The 17865-nt window shown below is 43.9% G+C and overlaps 1 protein-coding gene and 1 long non-coding RNA gene across 3 annotated transcripts in view; one reads left to right on the top strand and one right to left on the bottom strand.

Annotated features, from left to right (window-relative positions):
- Positions 1-17865, bottom strand: part of LOC118022448 — a 157084-nt gene that overhangs the window by 129758 nt on the left and 9461 nt on the right. The window lies entirely within an intron of this gene.
- On the top strand, positions 11907-12317 carry LOC118022439 (dnaJ homolog subfamily C member 15-like). The gene has a single exon (XM_035023210.1). It carries the CDS (start codon positions 11979-11981, stop codon positions 12315-12317), a length of 339 nt encoding a protein of 112 aa, XP_034879101.1. The 5' UTR covers positions 11907-11978.

Genomic DNA, 17865 nt, shown 5'->3' with positions numbered 1-17865 from the left:
CTACAACCCAGCAATTGCACTGTTGAGTATTTACCCCAAAGATACAAATGTAGGGATCCAAAGGGGCACCTGCACCCCAGTGTTTATAGCAGCGATGTCCACAATAGCCAAACTATGGAAAGAGGATAGATGTCCATCAACAGATGAATGGATAAAGAAGATATGGTATATATATATATACAATGGAATATTATGCAGCCATCAAAAAATGAAATCTTGCCATTTGCAACAATGTGCATGGAACTAGAGGGTATTATGCTAAGCAAAATAAATCAGAGAAAGACAATTATCATATGATCTCACTCATATGGGCAATTTAAGAAAGAAAATAGAGGATCATAGGGGAAGGGAAAGAAAAATAAAATAAGATGAAAACAAACTGAGAAACAAACTGAGGGTGGCTGGAGTGGAGGTGGGGCGGGGGGGGCGGGATGGGGTAACTGGGGGATGGGCCTTAAGGAGGGCACTTGATGTACTGAGCACTGGGTGTTATATGCAACTGATGAATCACTAAACTCCACCTCTGAAACGAATAATACACTATATGTTAATTAATTGAATTTAAATTATAAAAAAAAGAAAGGTTAAAGGGCAAGAACAAGGGTTACTCAGAAGATAACTTCTGTAGCATGTAGCACAGGAGTACATTAAGAATTCTTGTAAATCAGGGCTGCCTGGGTGGGTCAATTGGTTGGTTAAGCATCTGCCTTCGGCTCAGGTCATTATCCCAGGGTCCTGGGATTGAGCCCAGCATCAGGCTCCCCGACGCCTGCTTCTCCCTCTCCCACTCCCCCTGCTTGTGCTCTCTCTGTCTCTTGGTCAAATAAATAAATAAAATCTTTTTAAAAAAAAAGAATTCCTGTAAATCAATAACATATGCACAACCCAATAATAACATGATTTTTAACTTAAAAAAAAAAAAGAATGATGTTTAGAAGGCACCAGAGAAGCACTGTAAGCATGAAGTGGCCCTGAGACAGAGGGCTGCTCCCCCCAGGACAGCTGGTGTGGCTTCGCACTGCAGGATATATTCGCAGACTCGAAGCCATAACTACCGCAAGTTCTGTGTGCGGACAGGGAGGCCCATCCACCAGATCATTATGTGTGCTAGGGAGACAGAGCCCACACATTATAGGAACAGACATAACTTAACACAGAGAGTTGTTAACCAGGTGTAAAGTAGTTAAGCAGGTGCTTAAGTGTAACAAGAGGTAACAACTGCAGGGAGCAGCTACTGGGGCTACGACCAGAGGAACAGAGGGGAGCAGCTGGAATGATTAAGACTTAGCAAAGCAGAGAAAGAGACCTTTGAGCTGAAACTCAAGACTTTGGAGTAGGGGGCACCAGCCAGCGATGGGTCTCTGTGGCCACAAGGAGTGACGCAAGGTGCCGTAAGTCCAGTTCCATGAGAGCTGAAGAAACTGCAGACGGGATTCAGCAGCTGCTACAGAAAGGAACTGCCTCTGCTGGGGTGAACGGGCCTCCTGGGGGAAAGGAGCATGTTCCCACCCCCTCCTCCAGCCCCGCAGCAGCCTTCCAGTGCCCCCTACTGGAAAAGCCGAGCAGAGCAGCTGACAGAGCAGGAATGCACCCTGTGAGTCCCAGCTCCAGCATCACAGAGCACAAAAGGAGGAGGCACGTGGGGGCGAGAGACAATTATTTAATAACTTGCACAAGGTCCCTGTAGGAGATACTCTACAAACAATGTTTGCCTCCTTCTTCTGAACGAGGCTAATCAATAGAGACCAGAAAATAGGTCTTAAGAGGCTCCGAAGGCACCTGGGCGGCTCAGTCGTTGGGCATCTGCCTTTGGCTCCAATCATGATCCCAGGGTCCTGGGATCGAGTCCCGTGTAGGGCTCCCTGCTCAGCGGGGAGCCTGCTTCTCCTTCTCCCACTCCCCCTGCTTGTGCTCCCTCTCTCACTGTGTCTCTCTCTGTCAAATAAATAAATAAAATCTTAAAAGAAAAAAAAGAGACTCTGAAGCATCTAAACACATTGAGGGGAGGGGGAAGGGAGAGAGTTGTAAGTAGTCAGAAATCAATAAGCAGCATTAATCTTGATTCCCAGGAACCACCCCATCTCCCTACTGGCAAATCGAATCAGGTTAGAGGAAGTAGGAAAAGGGATGGAAGCTTGGCAGGAAATAGCAGCTCAGGCTGAAGAAGCTCAGCCAGAGCAGGCTGGAGAAGCCAAGAGAGGCCACTGGGGTTTCACACCTCAGAAACGGAGCTTAATCAGGCATGGTTCCAGTGGATGGAGATAAGCTGGTCCTTGGCCAACACTGGTTGAAGAGTTGGTCTGTACTGTGCTTCCCAGGCAGAAGAGGGGCCCCAAGCTAAAATCCTGCAGACATGGGTGCTGGGCCCTTGGCATGTCCTGGAATTGATTCAGGAAGTGAGGCTGGTCCAACAATCGCTTTGGTTGTGAGAACCAGAAGGTTCAAGGGGTTTCAAGTTCTCAGGGTCCCTTTAAACTCCTCACAGCAGAGACATTGGTCTTGCAGGGGAAGGAGATTAAATGCTTCCTCTCAGCGTTATGCGCTTGTCCATCCCCTGGTCCTGAGGTTGGGAACAAGAGTATGAGTAAACTCAACCGGGCACCTGGAGGCTCCCAAAATGCTAACACATATTCAGAGTAAAAGAAGACAATGTTGGGAGGAGGGACATGTGAATGTGAGCAGAAGGAGGTGATAAGGAGCTCACTGAGGGATTGAATGTCTTTTGCAGAGTCCATTATATTGTTTAAGTGGTGATGGGATAAAAATACTAACTTTATTAATATAATGCAGCTTTGCCCCAGCCTCCAGCCCATGCTCACTGACTAGCATTCGGGCCTGGCCTGATGCAGTTTCTCCCCCTCCCCACCCTCCAGGGTCCCCAACCTTGCCATACCACTACTAGGGCTCTTGTGTGGGAGAATGGAGAGGAAGAGACAGACACGGAGGATGGAGCCCCTGGGGGTGAGAGCCCATGGCTGCGTTCAGGGCTTTTGAGGACCAAGGTCTGGGGAAGAGCTGCACTGAGGGAACAATGTAAGGAGGAAGAAGAGGAGAATTTTAAAAGTATTGCCAGAGACCACACTTTCCCTTTTTGGGCCCACAGATGTATAAGAAAAAAACATAAATTGTTTGGAAATTACTTTTGGCTGTATACGCTGTGTTCTTTTAACCACAACACTGCTGTGGGAATAAACCACGGGAGTGGAAGCTCTATAGTAGTCATGAAACCCATCTAAAAAGCCCCTCAGAGATATAGGAACTGTCAGAGAATCCCCCAAGCCTTTTCTACTTCTATTTCCAGTCCATTTCTTTGGTGGGGCCAGCTCTGGGCTCGGCCTTCCTAGGCCTCCTAGACTCAGCTCCTTCCTCCCATGCTGTTCCACAGGCCAACCCAGAGGCCATTCCCTATTTAAGGAATAGACTGGCACTGTCCCTACAGGCCTGGACCCTGCTTTCATTCCCAAGGGTAGTTGTCATCAACAAATCGCAACACACACATATACACACGCCACTTTCCTGGACAGAAGTCTGCCAAGCCAACCAGTGCAGAACAGCAAAGGGTACTAGCAATTGCTCAGGTGACATCTTTGTCTCACATGGTTCCATGGCCCACCTCCTGGGAGAAAGAAGGTGCACTTGGGAAAGGTACCCTTGGAACAACTGTGCCATTAGGAATGGGTGGTTTCTGAGAACCAGGAACAGCGGAGAAAGTGACAGTGCTTGGAAACCAAAATCCAGTCTACACTTCAAGTAGCAAGCCTGGTTAGCGTCATCCCCTCCTGTGCCAGGTACTCATCTTTCAGCTCTAATGTCTTGAGATCCTTCAACATTCTCACTCTATGCAACACACTCTCATCAGAAAAATTCTTTGCTTTCCATCTCCCCCACCAGCCTCTGAGCTCCCCGAAGGCAGGGCCATGTTTTGGCCTTCTCTGAATGCCTGGCACCTTCCCAGCCCTGGCCCATGCTGGGTCTTGAGTAGATTTGAGTTGAAGTGAACTGACTGTCTAAGTTAGCCACTATGCCGCTCATTCTCAGAACTCTCCATCTCTGGCCTACATCAAACTTTCCTGCAACTGCCTCTTCAAAGGCAAGAACATTCCTTCCAGATGAAAGCCTTCTCTTCCACTGTCACGAGCTCTTTTCCTAACTCTCATTATAGGAGTTTCCACTTCACTCATATGGCCCTCTAAGTAGAGGTATTTTCTGGTTTTAAATAAAAATCATCCAATAACCAAAAGTCATCCAAAACCATCCTTGTGTGATGGAGAGGACACTCGATGGGGTGTCAGGACACTTGAGTTACAGTCACTGCTCTGTGGCCGATCTACGTATGATCAAGACCCAGGTGCTCTCACAAGGGCTCCGTTCTTGTTCACACAAGGACGGAGCAGGGAAAGCTGGGGTGGCAGACAGATTGTCTGACATGCCAAAGATCTTTGCTTAGGGATTTCCTCGAATCGTCACAAGCATGACACTGACAAGGCTTGGTTGTCAAAGTGGCCTCTAAGCAGGCACAGAGGTTGGTAAGATGACAGTTTAGGGGACAAGAAGAGGAATAGAGAACAGGCTGTATTTGTCCCATCTAAGGATGAACCCAGGACAAGGAGGCCCTGAAGGAAAATATGGGCCTGAGATGCAGGCTCTGCCCTGCTTGCCCCAGTGCTTGTAACCCCGCTGGATTCCTCACTGGCCAGACTTACCTTGCTTGAACTTGTTCACTTCTCATTTCCTCTCAGCCAGCGCTTTTCAAATAAACACCTTCCTATAAAGCTTTCACTTTCGTCTGCTCCGTTACAAATGGCCCTAAAGCCAGAAAAGCCACAGCAATGAAAAGTCACTCTCAGCTCCCAAGTCCTGCATGGTGCTCGGGCACTCCTTCAGGAGCCTGGCACATTCCGCCCTCCCCGCACGGCCACCCTGCGTTCCCCCCGACTCGTAAATCTCAGAAAATGATGAGGGCCTTCCCAGCTCCGTGCTTGCCAAACTCGGAGAAATCACAGAAAGGAAAGGAAGCTGGTGTTAAAAACAGCCAGCAACCAGTCAGTGCTTCATAGCAGGAGTGGAAAGGAGCTGACTTTCAGTAACTCAGCAACCACTCACTCGCCAAGCACGGAGCACATGGTCCACACTATGGGGAGTGTGAAATGATTTCTTTCACACCGCCTTATTGGAACATTCCCCATCGACAGCAATCACTCACCCTCCCAAAGAGACAGGCTAGGAGAAACAACATAGGATAGAGAATATGCAGGATGCACAGGGACATAAAAACACACATAGGCACACCCAGAAATTCAAACACAAACGCCCAGGTAAGCACACACTCAGTACATACAAATCCTCGGGCACCTGTTCACAGGGATGCTTAGATTCAGAAACAAACTGGCATTCATCCATTTGGACCTAGGAACGCAGCCTCAAACACACAGATGTTTAGTTCCAGACCCAGGCACACCACACGCACCAACACTCCTGGGCATATCACACCCGGGCCCACAGAGCCCAGAAAAACATAGAGACACTCAGAGCATAAAAAAAGAAAGTGTAAAGATATGCATAGCCACCCTAAACTCCCAACACTCAGGTGCCAAGGCAGCAAAAGGGTTTCTAAGAGGGGAGTGACCTGTCAGATGTCTAGTTCAGTGATTACCCCTAGGGACAGTAGGAGGGTGGCTTTTTGGAGACGGGGAGTAGGAAGGGCTTTTATTGTACTCACTGGGGATGAGAAATGAGCAGGATTTGAGCTGGGGCCTCAAAGGAATGGATTCCAGAGACATTTTTAGTCCAAGTCCCTGAATTGAAGAAATTCAATCTACCTAGAAAAGGGGACGAGGAGACTGTCTCTTGGGCTTCTGGCTTGGGCGACAGGCTATCACTCACTGCAATGGGCAGTACTGGGTAGAGGGTGGGAGGACAGCCAGAATGACCCCCATCAGTTAGGTAAACAATGAACTGAAAGTACCCTGAGTACCGGTCCCTGGGGGCATGGCCTCTGACCAAGATTTGGGGGGCTACAGCTTACAACCTGAGCCTCAGTGAGCTTTCAGATCCCTGTCCCTGGCATTCTGTGGTCAGAAAAAGATGGGCACATTGAGTTCTGATGACAGGAAGAGCAAGGAGCCTGACCAGGGGCCGGAGGAGCTTTGGTATGACTCAGGACTTTCCAGCCTGCAAAGCTTCTGATTGATCAGTTTCCTCCAGATCTCCCAATCATTGGGGCTGCCATGAATTGGCTATGGTCTAACAGCTTGATCCTCAACTTCCCTTAGGACCCGGCCCTCTCTGGAGTCACAAAGACACTTTGGGAGGTGAAAGTCACCCTGTTCCTCAGCTCTCCCCCAGGGTTTCTTCTGCTTTGGGCAAGAAGTCGATGGCTGCCACTAGGATCTTACTTTTGAAATCATTTTTAGCCTTAACAGTGTACTTATTTAAAAGTAAGGGGGAGGGGTGCCTGGGTGGCTCAGTCGGTTAAGCTTCTGCCTTTGGCTCAGGTCATGATCTCAGGGTCCTGGGATTGAGCCCTGTTTCTGGCTCCCTTTTCAGCGGGGAATCTACTTCTCCCTCCCCCTCTGCCCCTCACCCCTCCCTCCGCTTGTGTTCCTGCGCTCTCTCAGATAAATAAAATCTTTATAAATAAACAGAGATAGATAGATAAGGGTGTACCTGAGCAAGGACCTAATAAACACCTAAATGCCACCTGGCCCCAACAACAATGGAGAACACCCTAGAGCAGGTGAACAAACTCCGGGATGAGCTCTGATGACCAAGATTGAAGGGGAGCCTCCTTGCAAAGGCAGCAGCTTAACTGGCTGCATTTTGAGCATTAAATTTTCCCTGTGAAGGATGAGAGGGAAATCCTCCCCTCAGGCCTAATGCCTGGGAACTGGGTGTGACTTTAATAGAAATCAGATCCCAGCGGAGGAAACACCAGCGAAGTTCTGAGGGTTTCAGAGGCACTCAGCCCTTCCCAGGAGAATTTGGTTTCTGTTCAGCCTCTGTACTCCCACCTGCCCCGCCTCGGGGCCCCCTTAGCTGGGAGTCCCTGTTGTTCTTAGCACATGGGAATAACAGAGACCAGGGTCCTTAGGATATCAGTCCTGTAGAGGGACAGCTCTGCCTCCAGCCCCCCAAGTGCCGAGCGAGTTCACCCAGACAGACAGCCCAGAGGAAGAGAGAAGGGAGAGCAGACCCGAGGATAATGCTCTGGGGAGCGAGGGGTCCTCCTTTCCCTCCCCCCTCCTTCACTCAACAGACCTCTATTAAATGATGATAGACAGTGTGATGCATGGGAGACAGAGAGATGCCAGGAAGGGTTGGTGGTCTGCTGGTCCAGGCAGATTGATAAAGCAATATTTTTAGAAGACCGTGTGGTTAAGCGCTAGTAACAGTACATGCAAGGAGCAATGAAATTGCAGAGGAAATGGTCAACACCTTTGTATTTGTGTATGTTGGAAAGAGGGAGAGTTATTTAGACTTCATGGAAGCAGAAGGGAGTCTGGGCAGGAGAAGGAATGCACTGAAAAGCACAGTTTGGGAGGTATATGCTAAGGGGTCTGAACATCTGGGCCATTTGGCTGCTAATACCCAACCACAGTGGGAACTACACGTCCCCAGCCCTATCAGGCAGTATGAGGAGAAGCTGCCATGATCTTTCCAGAGTCTTCCCTCCTAGGCCAGGCTGAGCCATGGGATCACCTTCCTGGGATATTTGGATTTAGAATGGAGAGAATCCATTCATCTTTAGTGGCTGAGGCTGTAAGATAAAAAGGGAAGCAAGGAGTCAACCCCAGAAAAGAGCACTCATAAGAGGTGGAGGGGCCCCAACCACATTCAGGTCCTGGCTCCGGGGGTTCCTGACGCGACGGCTACCCTGACCTGCTCCAAGGTTTGGTCGTTCAGGAGGTGCCACAGAATCCTTCCAATAAAGTTTCGTCTTTGATAAACCAAGCTCTAGCTGGGTTTTCCCACTTGTAAGCAAGAGGTTCTCAATGACAGTGGAGCATGGTTGAGATGAACTTAAGGCAACTGCACTGGGATAAAGAGAAGAGGGGATATTCTAGAGAGGTTTCCAGGGCAGAAATCAAAGGGGCAGGTGGAAAATGAAGAGGTAGGAGATTCTGAAATGTCATGAAAGCCAAGGAAAAAGATCCTTTTAAGAAAAAAAAAAAATCATACTCAATGATACACCCCCCAAAAAGGAGGACAAAGAGGTCCAATATTGGAAAGCGGTGATTGGGTGTAGCAATTCAGAAACTCCTAACCAGACAGCTATGGGTTAAGTAGGAAATGTGAGGAAAGGAACTTAAAAAAATGATCATTTACTCAGCTTCAAGTCCACTAAAAACATCAACCAGTATTATTTTCATCCTATAATTCTGGTGTCCAATATTGTCACGATAATTCAACTTGATGGAAGTAAAATTATTCTACTTTTTGACAGCAGCTTTATGTCTCCTACTTCTGTTTTTTAAAATAAGTTAAATACCGGGGCACCTGGGTGGCTCAGTCCTTAAGCGTCTGCCTTCGGCTCAGGTCATGATCCCAGCGTCCTGGGATAAAGCCCCGCATTGGGGTCCCTGCTCAGCAGGAAGCCTGCTTCTCCCTCTCCCACTCCCCCTGCTTGTGTTCGCTCTCTCGCTGTCTCTCTCTGTCAAATAAATAAATGAAATCTTTAAAAAATAATAAAATAAAATAAGTTAAATATTTTGTTTCATTCAAAGAAAAATGTTTTTTTCTCATCAGCCACAATAACCCTAAGCTAATAAATCTTTCCTCGATGTATATATTTATTAAGTTTTTATTTTTTGAATAGTTAACACATACACATGACTTCTTCAAAAGCTCATAGAGTATAAAAGAGTATGAAGTAAAATGTGAATCTCTTTGTCTTATTCATTCTCCCATTAAAAGCAGTTACCAGTTCTAGAGGTAGTCTGTGCACAAGAATATAGGTATATGGGTGGTTGCCAGAGGGGAGGAAGGGAGAGGGATGGGTGAAGTGAGTGGGAGATATAGATTTCCAGTTATGGAATGAATAAGTCACAAGAACAAAGGGTCCAGTATAGAGAATACAGTCCATGGTATAATAATAGTGTTGTATGGCGACAGATGGTAGCTACACTGGTGGTGAGCATAACATATAAAGTTGTAGAGTCACTATGTTATACACCTGAAACTAATGTAACATTGTTAATTATACTTCAGTAAAGAAAAAACAATAACTTTATTTTTTTATTGAAGTATAATTGATGCATAGTGTTATATTAGTTTCAGGTGTACAATGTAATGATTCGACAATTCCTTATATTACTCAGTGCTCATCGTGGTAAGTATGGTCACCATCTGTCACCAAACAATATTATTACAATCTTATTGACTATATTTCCTATGCTGTACTTTTCATCACTATGATTTATTTATTTCGTAACTGAAAGTGCATAACTCTTAATCACCTTTATCAGTTTCATCCATTCCCCCCACCACATATACCTGCCCTCTGGCAAACCTCAGTTTCTTCTCTGTATTTAAAAGTCTGTTTTTTGTTTGTCTCTTTTTTTTCTTTGTTCATTTGCTTTGTTTCTTAAATTCCACATATGAGTAAAATCATATGGTATTTATCTTTCTTAAAAAATACTTAAAAAGTATTTAACTTTTTTACTTAGTATTATACCCTCTAGGTCCATCTATGTTGTTGCAAATGACAAGATCTCATTCTTTTTAGGGTGAATAATATTCCACTGTACATACCACATCTATATTCATTCATCTATTGATAGACACTTGAGCTGCTTCCATAATTTGGCTATTGTAAATGATGCTGCAATAAACATAGGGGTGCACATAACTTTTTAAATTAGTTTTCTTTGAGTAAATACCCAGTTGTGGATCCTAAGTATTTCTATTTTTTAAAATTTTTTGAGGAACCTCCATACTGTTTTCCAGTGTCTGTACCAATTTGCATTCCCAACAGTGCATGAGCATACAAAATAATGAAACTAGACCACTTTCTTATACCATACACACACACACAAAAAAACCCTCCCAACTAAATGTGGGACCTGAAGCCACAAAATTCATAGAAGAAAACATAGGCAATAATTTCTTTGACATCAGCCATAGAAACATTATTTCTAGATACATCTCCCCAGGCAGGGAAACAAAAGCAAAAATCAACTATTTGGTACTACAGCAAAATAAAAAGCTTCTGCACAGCTAAGGAAATCATCAGTAAAACAAAAAGGGAACCTACTGAATGGGAGATGATATTTGCAAATGATACATCTGATAAGAGGTTAATATCCAAAATATATAAAGTACTTACACAACTCAATTCCAAAATGATAAATAATCCAACCAAAAAATGGGCAGAGGATCTGAATAGACATATTTCCAAAAAAGACATACAGATGGCCAATAGACACATGAGAAGATGCTCAACACTACTCATCAGGGAAATGCAAATCAAAACTACAAAGAGATATTACCTTACACTTGTCAGAATGGCTAGAATCAAAAAGACAAGAAAACTTTAAAAAAATATATAGGTATATGCATTCCCTTTTGACATTTTTTTTTTTAAGATTTTATTTATTTATTTGAGACAGAGAGAATGAGAGACAGAGAGCATGAGAGGGGGAGGGTCAGAGGGAGAAGCAGACTCCCTGCCGAGCAGGGAGCCCGATGCGGGACTCGATCCCGGGACTCCAGGATCATGACCTGAGCCGAAGGCAGTCGCCTAACCAACTGAGCCACCCAGGCGCCCCTCCCTTTTGACATTTATATACACTGTTCCTTGCCTTGTTTTTTCTACTTCATACAGCTCTGAGATTGATCTTTATCTGTGCATATATATCACCCTCTCATTTTGAAATGGCTGTATGGTATTTTCTTGGATGGATTTACCATATTTTATTTCCTTAGACCCCTATGGATGAACTTTTAGGCTGTTTCTATTATTTTGCTGATATAATCAGGCATGTAGTAAGTGTTCTTTGTTTGGGCATATCTATAGGACAAACCCCTATACCTGAAACTGCTAAATCAAAGGGAATGTGCATTTACAATTTTGATAGGTAGGCTCAAACTGCCCTCCCAAGTCTACCAACAATTCATGAGAGTGACAGTTACAGGACACTCTCACCCGGCACAGTGTGTCATGGTGCTTTTGCTCTTTGTGAATTTATATTATACTGTGGGAGGCAAAGGGTTAACCTCAGACGTGGGCTAATGGGACAAGGACCTCAGAGTCCTGTTTCTCCAGGAAGCACAAAGTTAAGCAAATGTGGAATGTTGTGTCTGTCTCATCTGCAGTGTGGCACTGCTCTTGGTCTGGGGGACCCGTGAACCCACATGCAACCTCAGGTTACCATGAGGACAAGGGTATAAAAGAGTGTCGGAGGGATCCACACAGACCTGGAGGTTTACCCACCTAGGAAGTTGCTTGGTCTTCTGAGGAGATGAAGATGTGTGCAGCTATATTGATGAGGGAGCAGAAGGCTAGCTGAGGAGAAAGCATAAGCTGACACCCTGCCACCTACCCCTCCCCCACTCCTGGGTGGGACTTGTGCTGCTTTCTTCCAGGAAGCTCCCAAACTGTCTTACTGTTAATGCTTTACTAGAGGGGAAAACAACCTTAACTTGACAAAGGCGAGGCCTCAGGTATCCTGTAGGTCGTCTTTAGCATATGAAATTCCTTTGAAAACCTCTCTTTTTCCTTACCTCCCCCAACCCCATAGTATAGAATCAATTACTCCTCACAACCCCAGCGCCGCTCTTTCTGCCCATGGTCCTGCCCCCGTGCTTTAATAAAACCACCATTTTGCACCAAAGATGTCTCAAGAATTCTTTCTTGGTCATTGGCGCCAGACCTCACCGCACGGAACCTCACCTATATTCCAAAACCACATCAATATGACTTGTCCCCTGCATCCCTTCAGAATCTAAGTGACATCAGTATTAGTTTAAAACCTGCTGTAATGCGTCGCATTGCCATAGCTCCCCGTGATGGCATCGCCCCTGCTGGCCAGGGTCTGCCCTACGCAGAGTACTCGCTGCCGGTGACCAAAGGGCCAGAGGCGGACGTCGACCAGGGACTGAGCCTTTCATCCTACTATAAAGGAGGATTTGAACAGAAAATGAGTAGGCGAGAAGCTAGTCTCATTTTGGGTATAAGCCCATCTGCTGGCAAGGCCAAGATTAGAACAGCTCATAGGAGAATCATGATTTTGAATCACCCAGATAAAGGTGGATCTCCTTACCTAGCAACCAAAATAAATGAAGCAAAAAACTTGCTGGAAGCAACCACCAAACACTGATTGATGCTTCAGAATCATTCTGAAGGAAAAAAGGGGGGAATATAAAACAAAAAAGTCCTGCAAAGTAGTCTAAACCATGGTGTTCATAATTTTCATACATGTACTGACCACAATCATTTATTCCACTATCAAGGTATATAATAATAAAAGATTAACAATCTAAAAAAAAAAAAAACCTGCTGTAACTCATGAATCTATGCAGGAGCACAAATCAATGGTTTAAATTTACACTTATTTTATTATGAGTGAGGTGGAGCATTTTTTTTCTACAAGTTCAAAGACTTTTTTTCTACTTTATGAACTATCTATCATGTTCTGTGCCTACTAGGGAGGTTATGTTTATATTCTTGATTTATAAATGCTCTTTATATGTTACAGGATGGGTCACTTTATTGTATGTGTTGCAAATATTTTTTCCAGTTTTTCGTTTGTTTTCTGACCATGTTTATAGTATTTTTTACCATGGAGAATCATTTCATTTTATGGTTATACGTCTCCATCTTGTCTCTTAAGACTTGTGGATTTTATGAAGTCCTGTCAAAGGTCTTTTTTATTTTAAGTTTATAAAAGTTTTCTGTTTCCTTCTGGTTCTTTTATTTTTTTCTTCCCTTCCCCCCCCCCCCATTTTTAGTACTCAATATATCTGGAATTTTTATTTTGGTATAAAGAGTTAGGTAAAATCCAACTTATTTTTTCCAGATTATTACCTAAGTCAGTGCCTTGATAATAAAAGCTTTCATACTCTACCACAAGGCACTGTTATAAGCTCTTTTTCAGAGTTAGAAATATTAGACTTTCAAAATGCTTACAATATCTCTCAGCAATATAGAACAGATTATGCCAGTAGAAAGCTAGAGACATCTAATGCTCTATTCCACCTTTTTATTAACTATTCCTAAGATACACAATATAAAAGGATTTGTAAATTTTCAACAGGTATTGAGACTTTAATTTAGGTAAACATCTGCCAGATGTGCAAAGGATTGTCCACTAGCCAATACAAGATAAAGGAAAGTGCCTGTCCACCCACCCCCATGCATACCTCTTCCTCAAAAAGAAGAGGCTTTCCCTGACCACATGGGAAGACACAACCAGAAAGGAAAGGAGCCACTCTCTGAGGCTCCAAGGTGTGTGTGAATTCCTCTCCACATGGGTAGCTTTTTTTTCCCCCCAGAGTTCTAGACAGTTTAGTTCAAAGACACTATTTCTCAACCACATAAACCAGAGGTATATGTGGGTTTGGGGTTAAGTCTCTATCCATGGTAAAGAGGTCAGCAGGAGGCAAGGGCTGGACTTTGGAGAGCCTGGTGGGTTGGACACAGATGGGTATGCCCTTAAGAGGCAGAGATGGGAAGTGATGAGCATGAGTTCTTCAGTCCTGTCTTACAGAAACAAAGCTACATTTTAATTCACATTTTTTAAAAGCCCTCTTGAGAGCAAATGTCAAAGAAATCAAGCAAGACAGTTCTTAGTGCAATAGATTTACATATCATAAATAATTGCTAAACATCAGCAAACGTGGTTGGGGAATGTGCATGCCAGCCATCCCATAGTTTAAGATCTGGGATGATGATTCTAATGGCAACAAACTAAATGTGAAACAGTCAATGCAAATTGATCCACCAGCTAATGAGAAAACAGCAGACCTGGACAGACCTTTTACCTTCCAAGGAAACCGGGAAAACATCGCAGTTTATAGGAAGATGTATGGTATTGGTCAGGGATCTTGGTTGCATTAAATGGAAAGCAATTATAATTACCTTAATCAAAACAGGAAACTTAGACGTAACTGATGGCTAGGGGATAAGGGTTGAAAAGAGGCAGAAACCAGCAAATTCAGAGACCTAAAGAGCAGAATGCATCAGTTAGACTCTTATTTAAATGCTACACAAATTGCCTGGCTGATTTAAGTGAAAATAAATTTGCTGGCAGCATCTTTAAGGGCCCAAGAATTGACAGAAAGACTGGGGAATCTGGCTCAGAAAATGGTCAGGATCAAGAAGAGACATGTGAATTCTGCATTCACAGTCATGTGGATTCTTTCCACAGGATGAGTCCGAAGATGGCACATCCACCTCAGAGGCTAAACGTGGGGTGCCTAAGTGTCACACAAGTCCCAAGTGACAACAACCCAAAGCTACCACTGGTACCATCACTTCCACCCCTGGAAACTGGCCATGGCTGTCACCACTGCAGACAAACTGTGAATTCTCTACTGGCCCAGGTATTAGCATCACTACCTTCAGAATCTAGGTAAGTCCATCTTATTGGCCAAGTCATGTGTCCAGCTCCTGGCTTTTTTTTTTTTTTTTTTAAGATTTTACTTATTTATTTGACAGAGAGAGACAGAGCAAGAGAGGGAACACAAACAAGGGGAAAGGGAGAAGCAGGCTTCCTGCTGAGCAGGAAACCCGATGTAGGGCTCGATCCCAGGACCCTGGGATCACGACATGAGCCAAAGGCAGACACCCAATGACTGTGCCACCCAGGCGCCCCAGCTCCTGGCTTCTTGCAGGACCTGACACTTCATATCTGGCTTTTTAACTTCCATTGTGGTAGACTGACTCAGCACCTACCCCCCTCCGCCAAGGACCATACACTGGGCAGTGAAGGAACTAGCCAAATGACCACTCAATCAACACCCTAAAAGGAATGTTCTGGGAAGGACATCATTGCCACTCCTGCTAAGCACCAATATTGTCACCCCTGGACACCACTGCTACAGCCCCTGCCTCTAAAAATCACTTGGAACCAAGTCCTGGCTGCCAGGGGAAGGGACAGAGGGAACATCAAACCCTCAGGCTTCCAAAGAAAAAGACAAGCAATAAATAAAGTTCCATTAAAAGGAGACTATAGAACCCAAAATTCAGGAGGGGATTTTTTTTATGTTTTAGAAAAATATTTTTTAAACCACATGCTTTGGTTTTTTCATTTAAGTTCAAGAAAACATGGAATCTATAAACCAAAAGAGAAAGAGAGCAGGGTCCTGGTTAAGGGAAAGATACAAAAGGATTAATAAGTGGTGCTTGAATGTAGTATTGCTTTCGAGACTGCAGAAGAGAAACCAGTGAAGAGGAGGAAAGGCTCAAAAGACTTCCCTTAGTGCACAGAAGAAGAGCAAAGAAATAAAAAGATGAAAACCACAGATGCTATGAAATGAAGAGCCACAGAAACATAAGCAAATGTACCGGAAAGGGAGCCTAAGACCTTGAAAATAAACAATCATCACAGATATAATAACAGAAAACTTCTCTGAAGAGAGATAACAGCTTAAAGTTGTTCTCTAAGAAACAGCCATAATTAATAAGAAGGAACAACACATAAACAGGTGACGGGGGTTAAGGAGGCACTTGTCATGATGAGTACGGGGTGATGCATGGACGTGTTGAATCACTGTATGTACACCTGAAACTAATAGAGCACTGTATCTTAACTACATTGGAATTAAAATAAAAACTTAAAAAAGAACACATAAATATATGCCAATATATCCCGGTGACTTTCAAAATTACAAGAATAAAGGAAAAAATTCTATGAGCATGAAGACAGGGAAAAACTGATGGCACACACACACACACACACAAAACAGAATAAAATATCAAGCTAGATTCAGACTTTTCCTTTCAATCACACCAGATGACTGCCCTATCCTTAGCAGAACACCTGCTTTGAAAATACTGGAGCCCATCTAAATACAAATCACACTAAGAAATTCAAAACTAAGATATGAGTAGTGAGCACTGAAATTCCATAAGCAAGCTTTGTGTAAATACTTGTAAACAGGCTAAAAAGAACAAAATGGGGGCGCCTGTGTGGCTCACCTCGGTTAAGTATCTGCCTTCCACTCAAGTCATGATCTTAGGGTCCTGGGATTTAGCCGCACATTGGGTTCCCAGCTCAGCAGGGAGTCTGCGTCTGCTTCTGCTTCTCCCTCTCCCCCACCCCTCTCCCCCTGCTCGAGCTCTCTCTTTCTCAAACAAACAAATAAAACCTTAAAAAAAAAAAAAAAAAAAAAAATGAGGGGCACCTGTGTGGCTCAGTTGATTAGGTGTCCAACTCTTGATTTCAGCTCAGGTCATGGTCTTGAGGTTGTAGGATTGGGCCCAGCATGAAGCCTGCTTGAGATTCTCTCTGCCCCCCCCACCCACTATGTCCCCACTCAAGCTGTCTCTCCCCACCCCCCAACAAAAAAAGAATAAAATGAATGTCAGGGCACCTGGGGGGCTCAGTCGTTGAGCGTCTGCCTTCAGCTCAGGTCATGGTCCCAGGGTCCTGGGATCGAGCCCCACATCAGTCTCCCTGCTCGGTGGGAAGCCTACTTCTCCCTCTCCCACTCCCCCTGCTTGTGTTCCCTCCTTTGCTGTGTCTGTCAGATAAATAAATAAAATCTTAAAAAAAAAAAGTCAGAATTTATTTGAAAAGAGAAGATAAAAATTAACAAAACTACTAATAATCTTAATCAAAATGGCTTTTTTAAAGAATGTGAAATTTAAGGGAAAGTAAATATGTGTTTTCCTCATGCTAAAGTTAAGGAAAAAGATATATTAAATTTTTTGATGCTAATTGAAGGAAACTATAATGAGGTATTTTTAATTAAATGTATTTATTTGTAGAACTTAAACCAAGTTGTGTAAATTGTAAATCATTATAAGAGAAAGAAATTTTTAATAAAACATTACATATAGTATTGAAACGATTTGAAGTAGGAGTGTTAAAATAAAAAACTGAGACTGGCCTCCAAAATTCCCTGAGCAGATAAAACCAGTTTAGTCATACAAACAAAGCTGAAGTCAGCTTATTTTGCAAGACTAACTTCACCTGGGTCATTTCTTGCTTTTGCTTCTGGGAATAAGCAAAACTTGAACTACTTCCCAAGGTTGACAGGAAGTAACCACTAACCAATTTCCTGTCATTTAAAGAAATTCTAATATTATAACCAATCACTGTGATGGAACAGAAGGCAAGCTGAGGACAAAGCAGAAGCTGACATCCCACAATTCCCACCCCCACCATGGGACATACATGACATTCCTCAGGCACTCCTGGCTGCCCTAAAGCTAAGGAAAGGAAAACAAATAGTTAACTTATAGAGATCACAATCCTGCAAGACATGAGTCTCCCTCAGTTTACAAATGTCTTAGCAATTTACAAGAACAAAGCGTTTCTATCAATGGCCTAGCTTCCAGAAGGAAATGTAGATGTCCTAATAACCTGCAGCCCATCCACAGATACTTGAATTGGGCAGAGTGTAAAGTTCCTCCAGGAAGTTCCCAACTATCTTAATGTTAATGCCTTACCAGTGGGGTAAACAACCTTAACTTGACAATGGCAAGGCCTCCGGTATCCTGTGAGTCTTCTTTAGCATATGAAAGCCCTTTTGAAAACCCCCCTTTTTCCTTACGTCTCCCAACCCCATAATACAGAATCAGCCACCCCTCACAACCCTCATGCAGCAGCTCTTTATGCCCATGGTCCTGTCCCCGTGCTTTAATAAACCACCATTTTGCACCAATGTCGTCTCAGGAATTCTTTCCTAGTCGTTGGCTCC

This window comes from Mirounga leonina, unplaced genomic scaffold (genome assembly GCF_011800145.1).
Source record: "Mirounga leonina isolate KUSES-001 unplaced genomic scaffold, KU_Mleo_1.0 Mir_114, whole genome shotgun sequence".
Taxonomy (NCBI): Eukaryota; Metazoa; Chordata; class Mammalia; order Carnivora; family Phocidae; genus Mirounga; species Mirounga leonina.
This window is presented reverse-complemented; position numbering and strand designations above follow the sequence as displayed.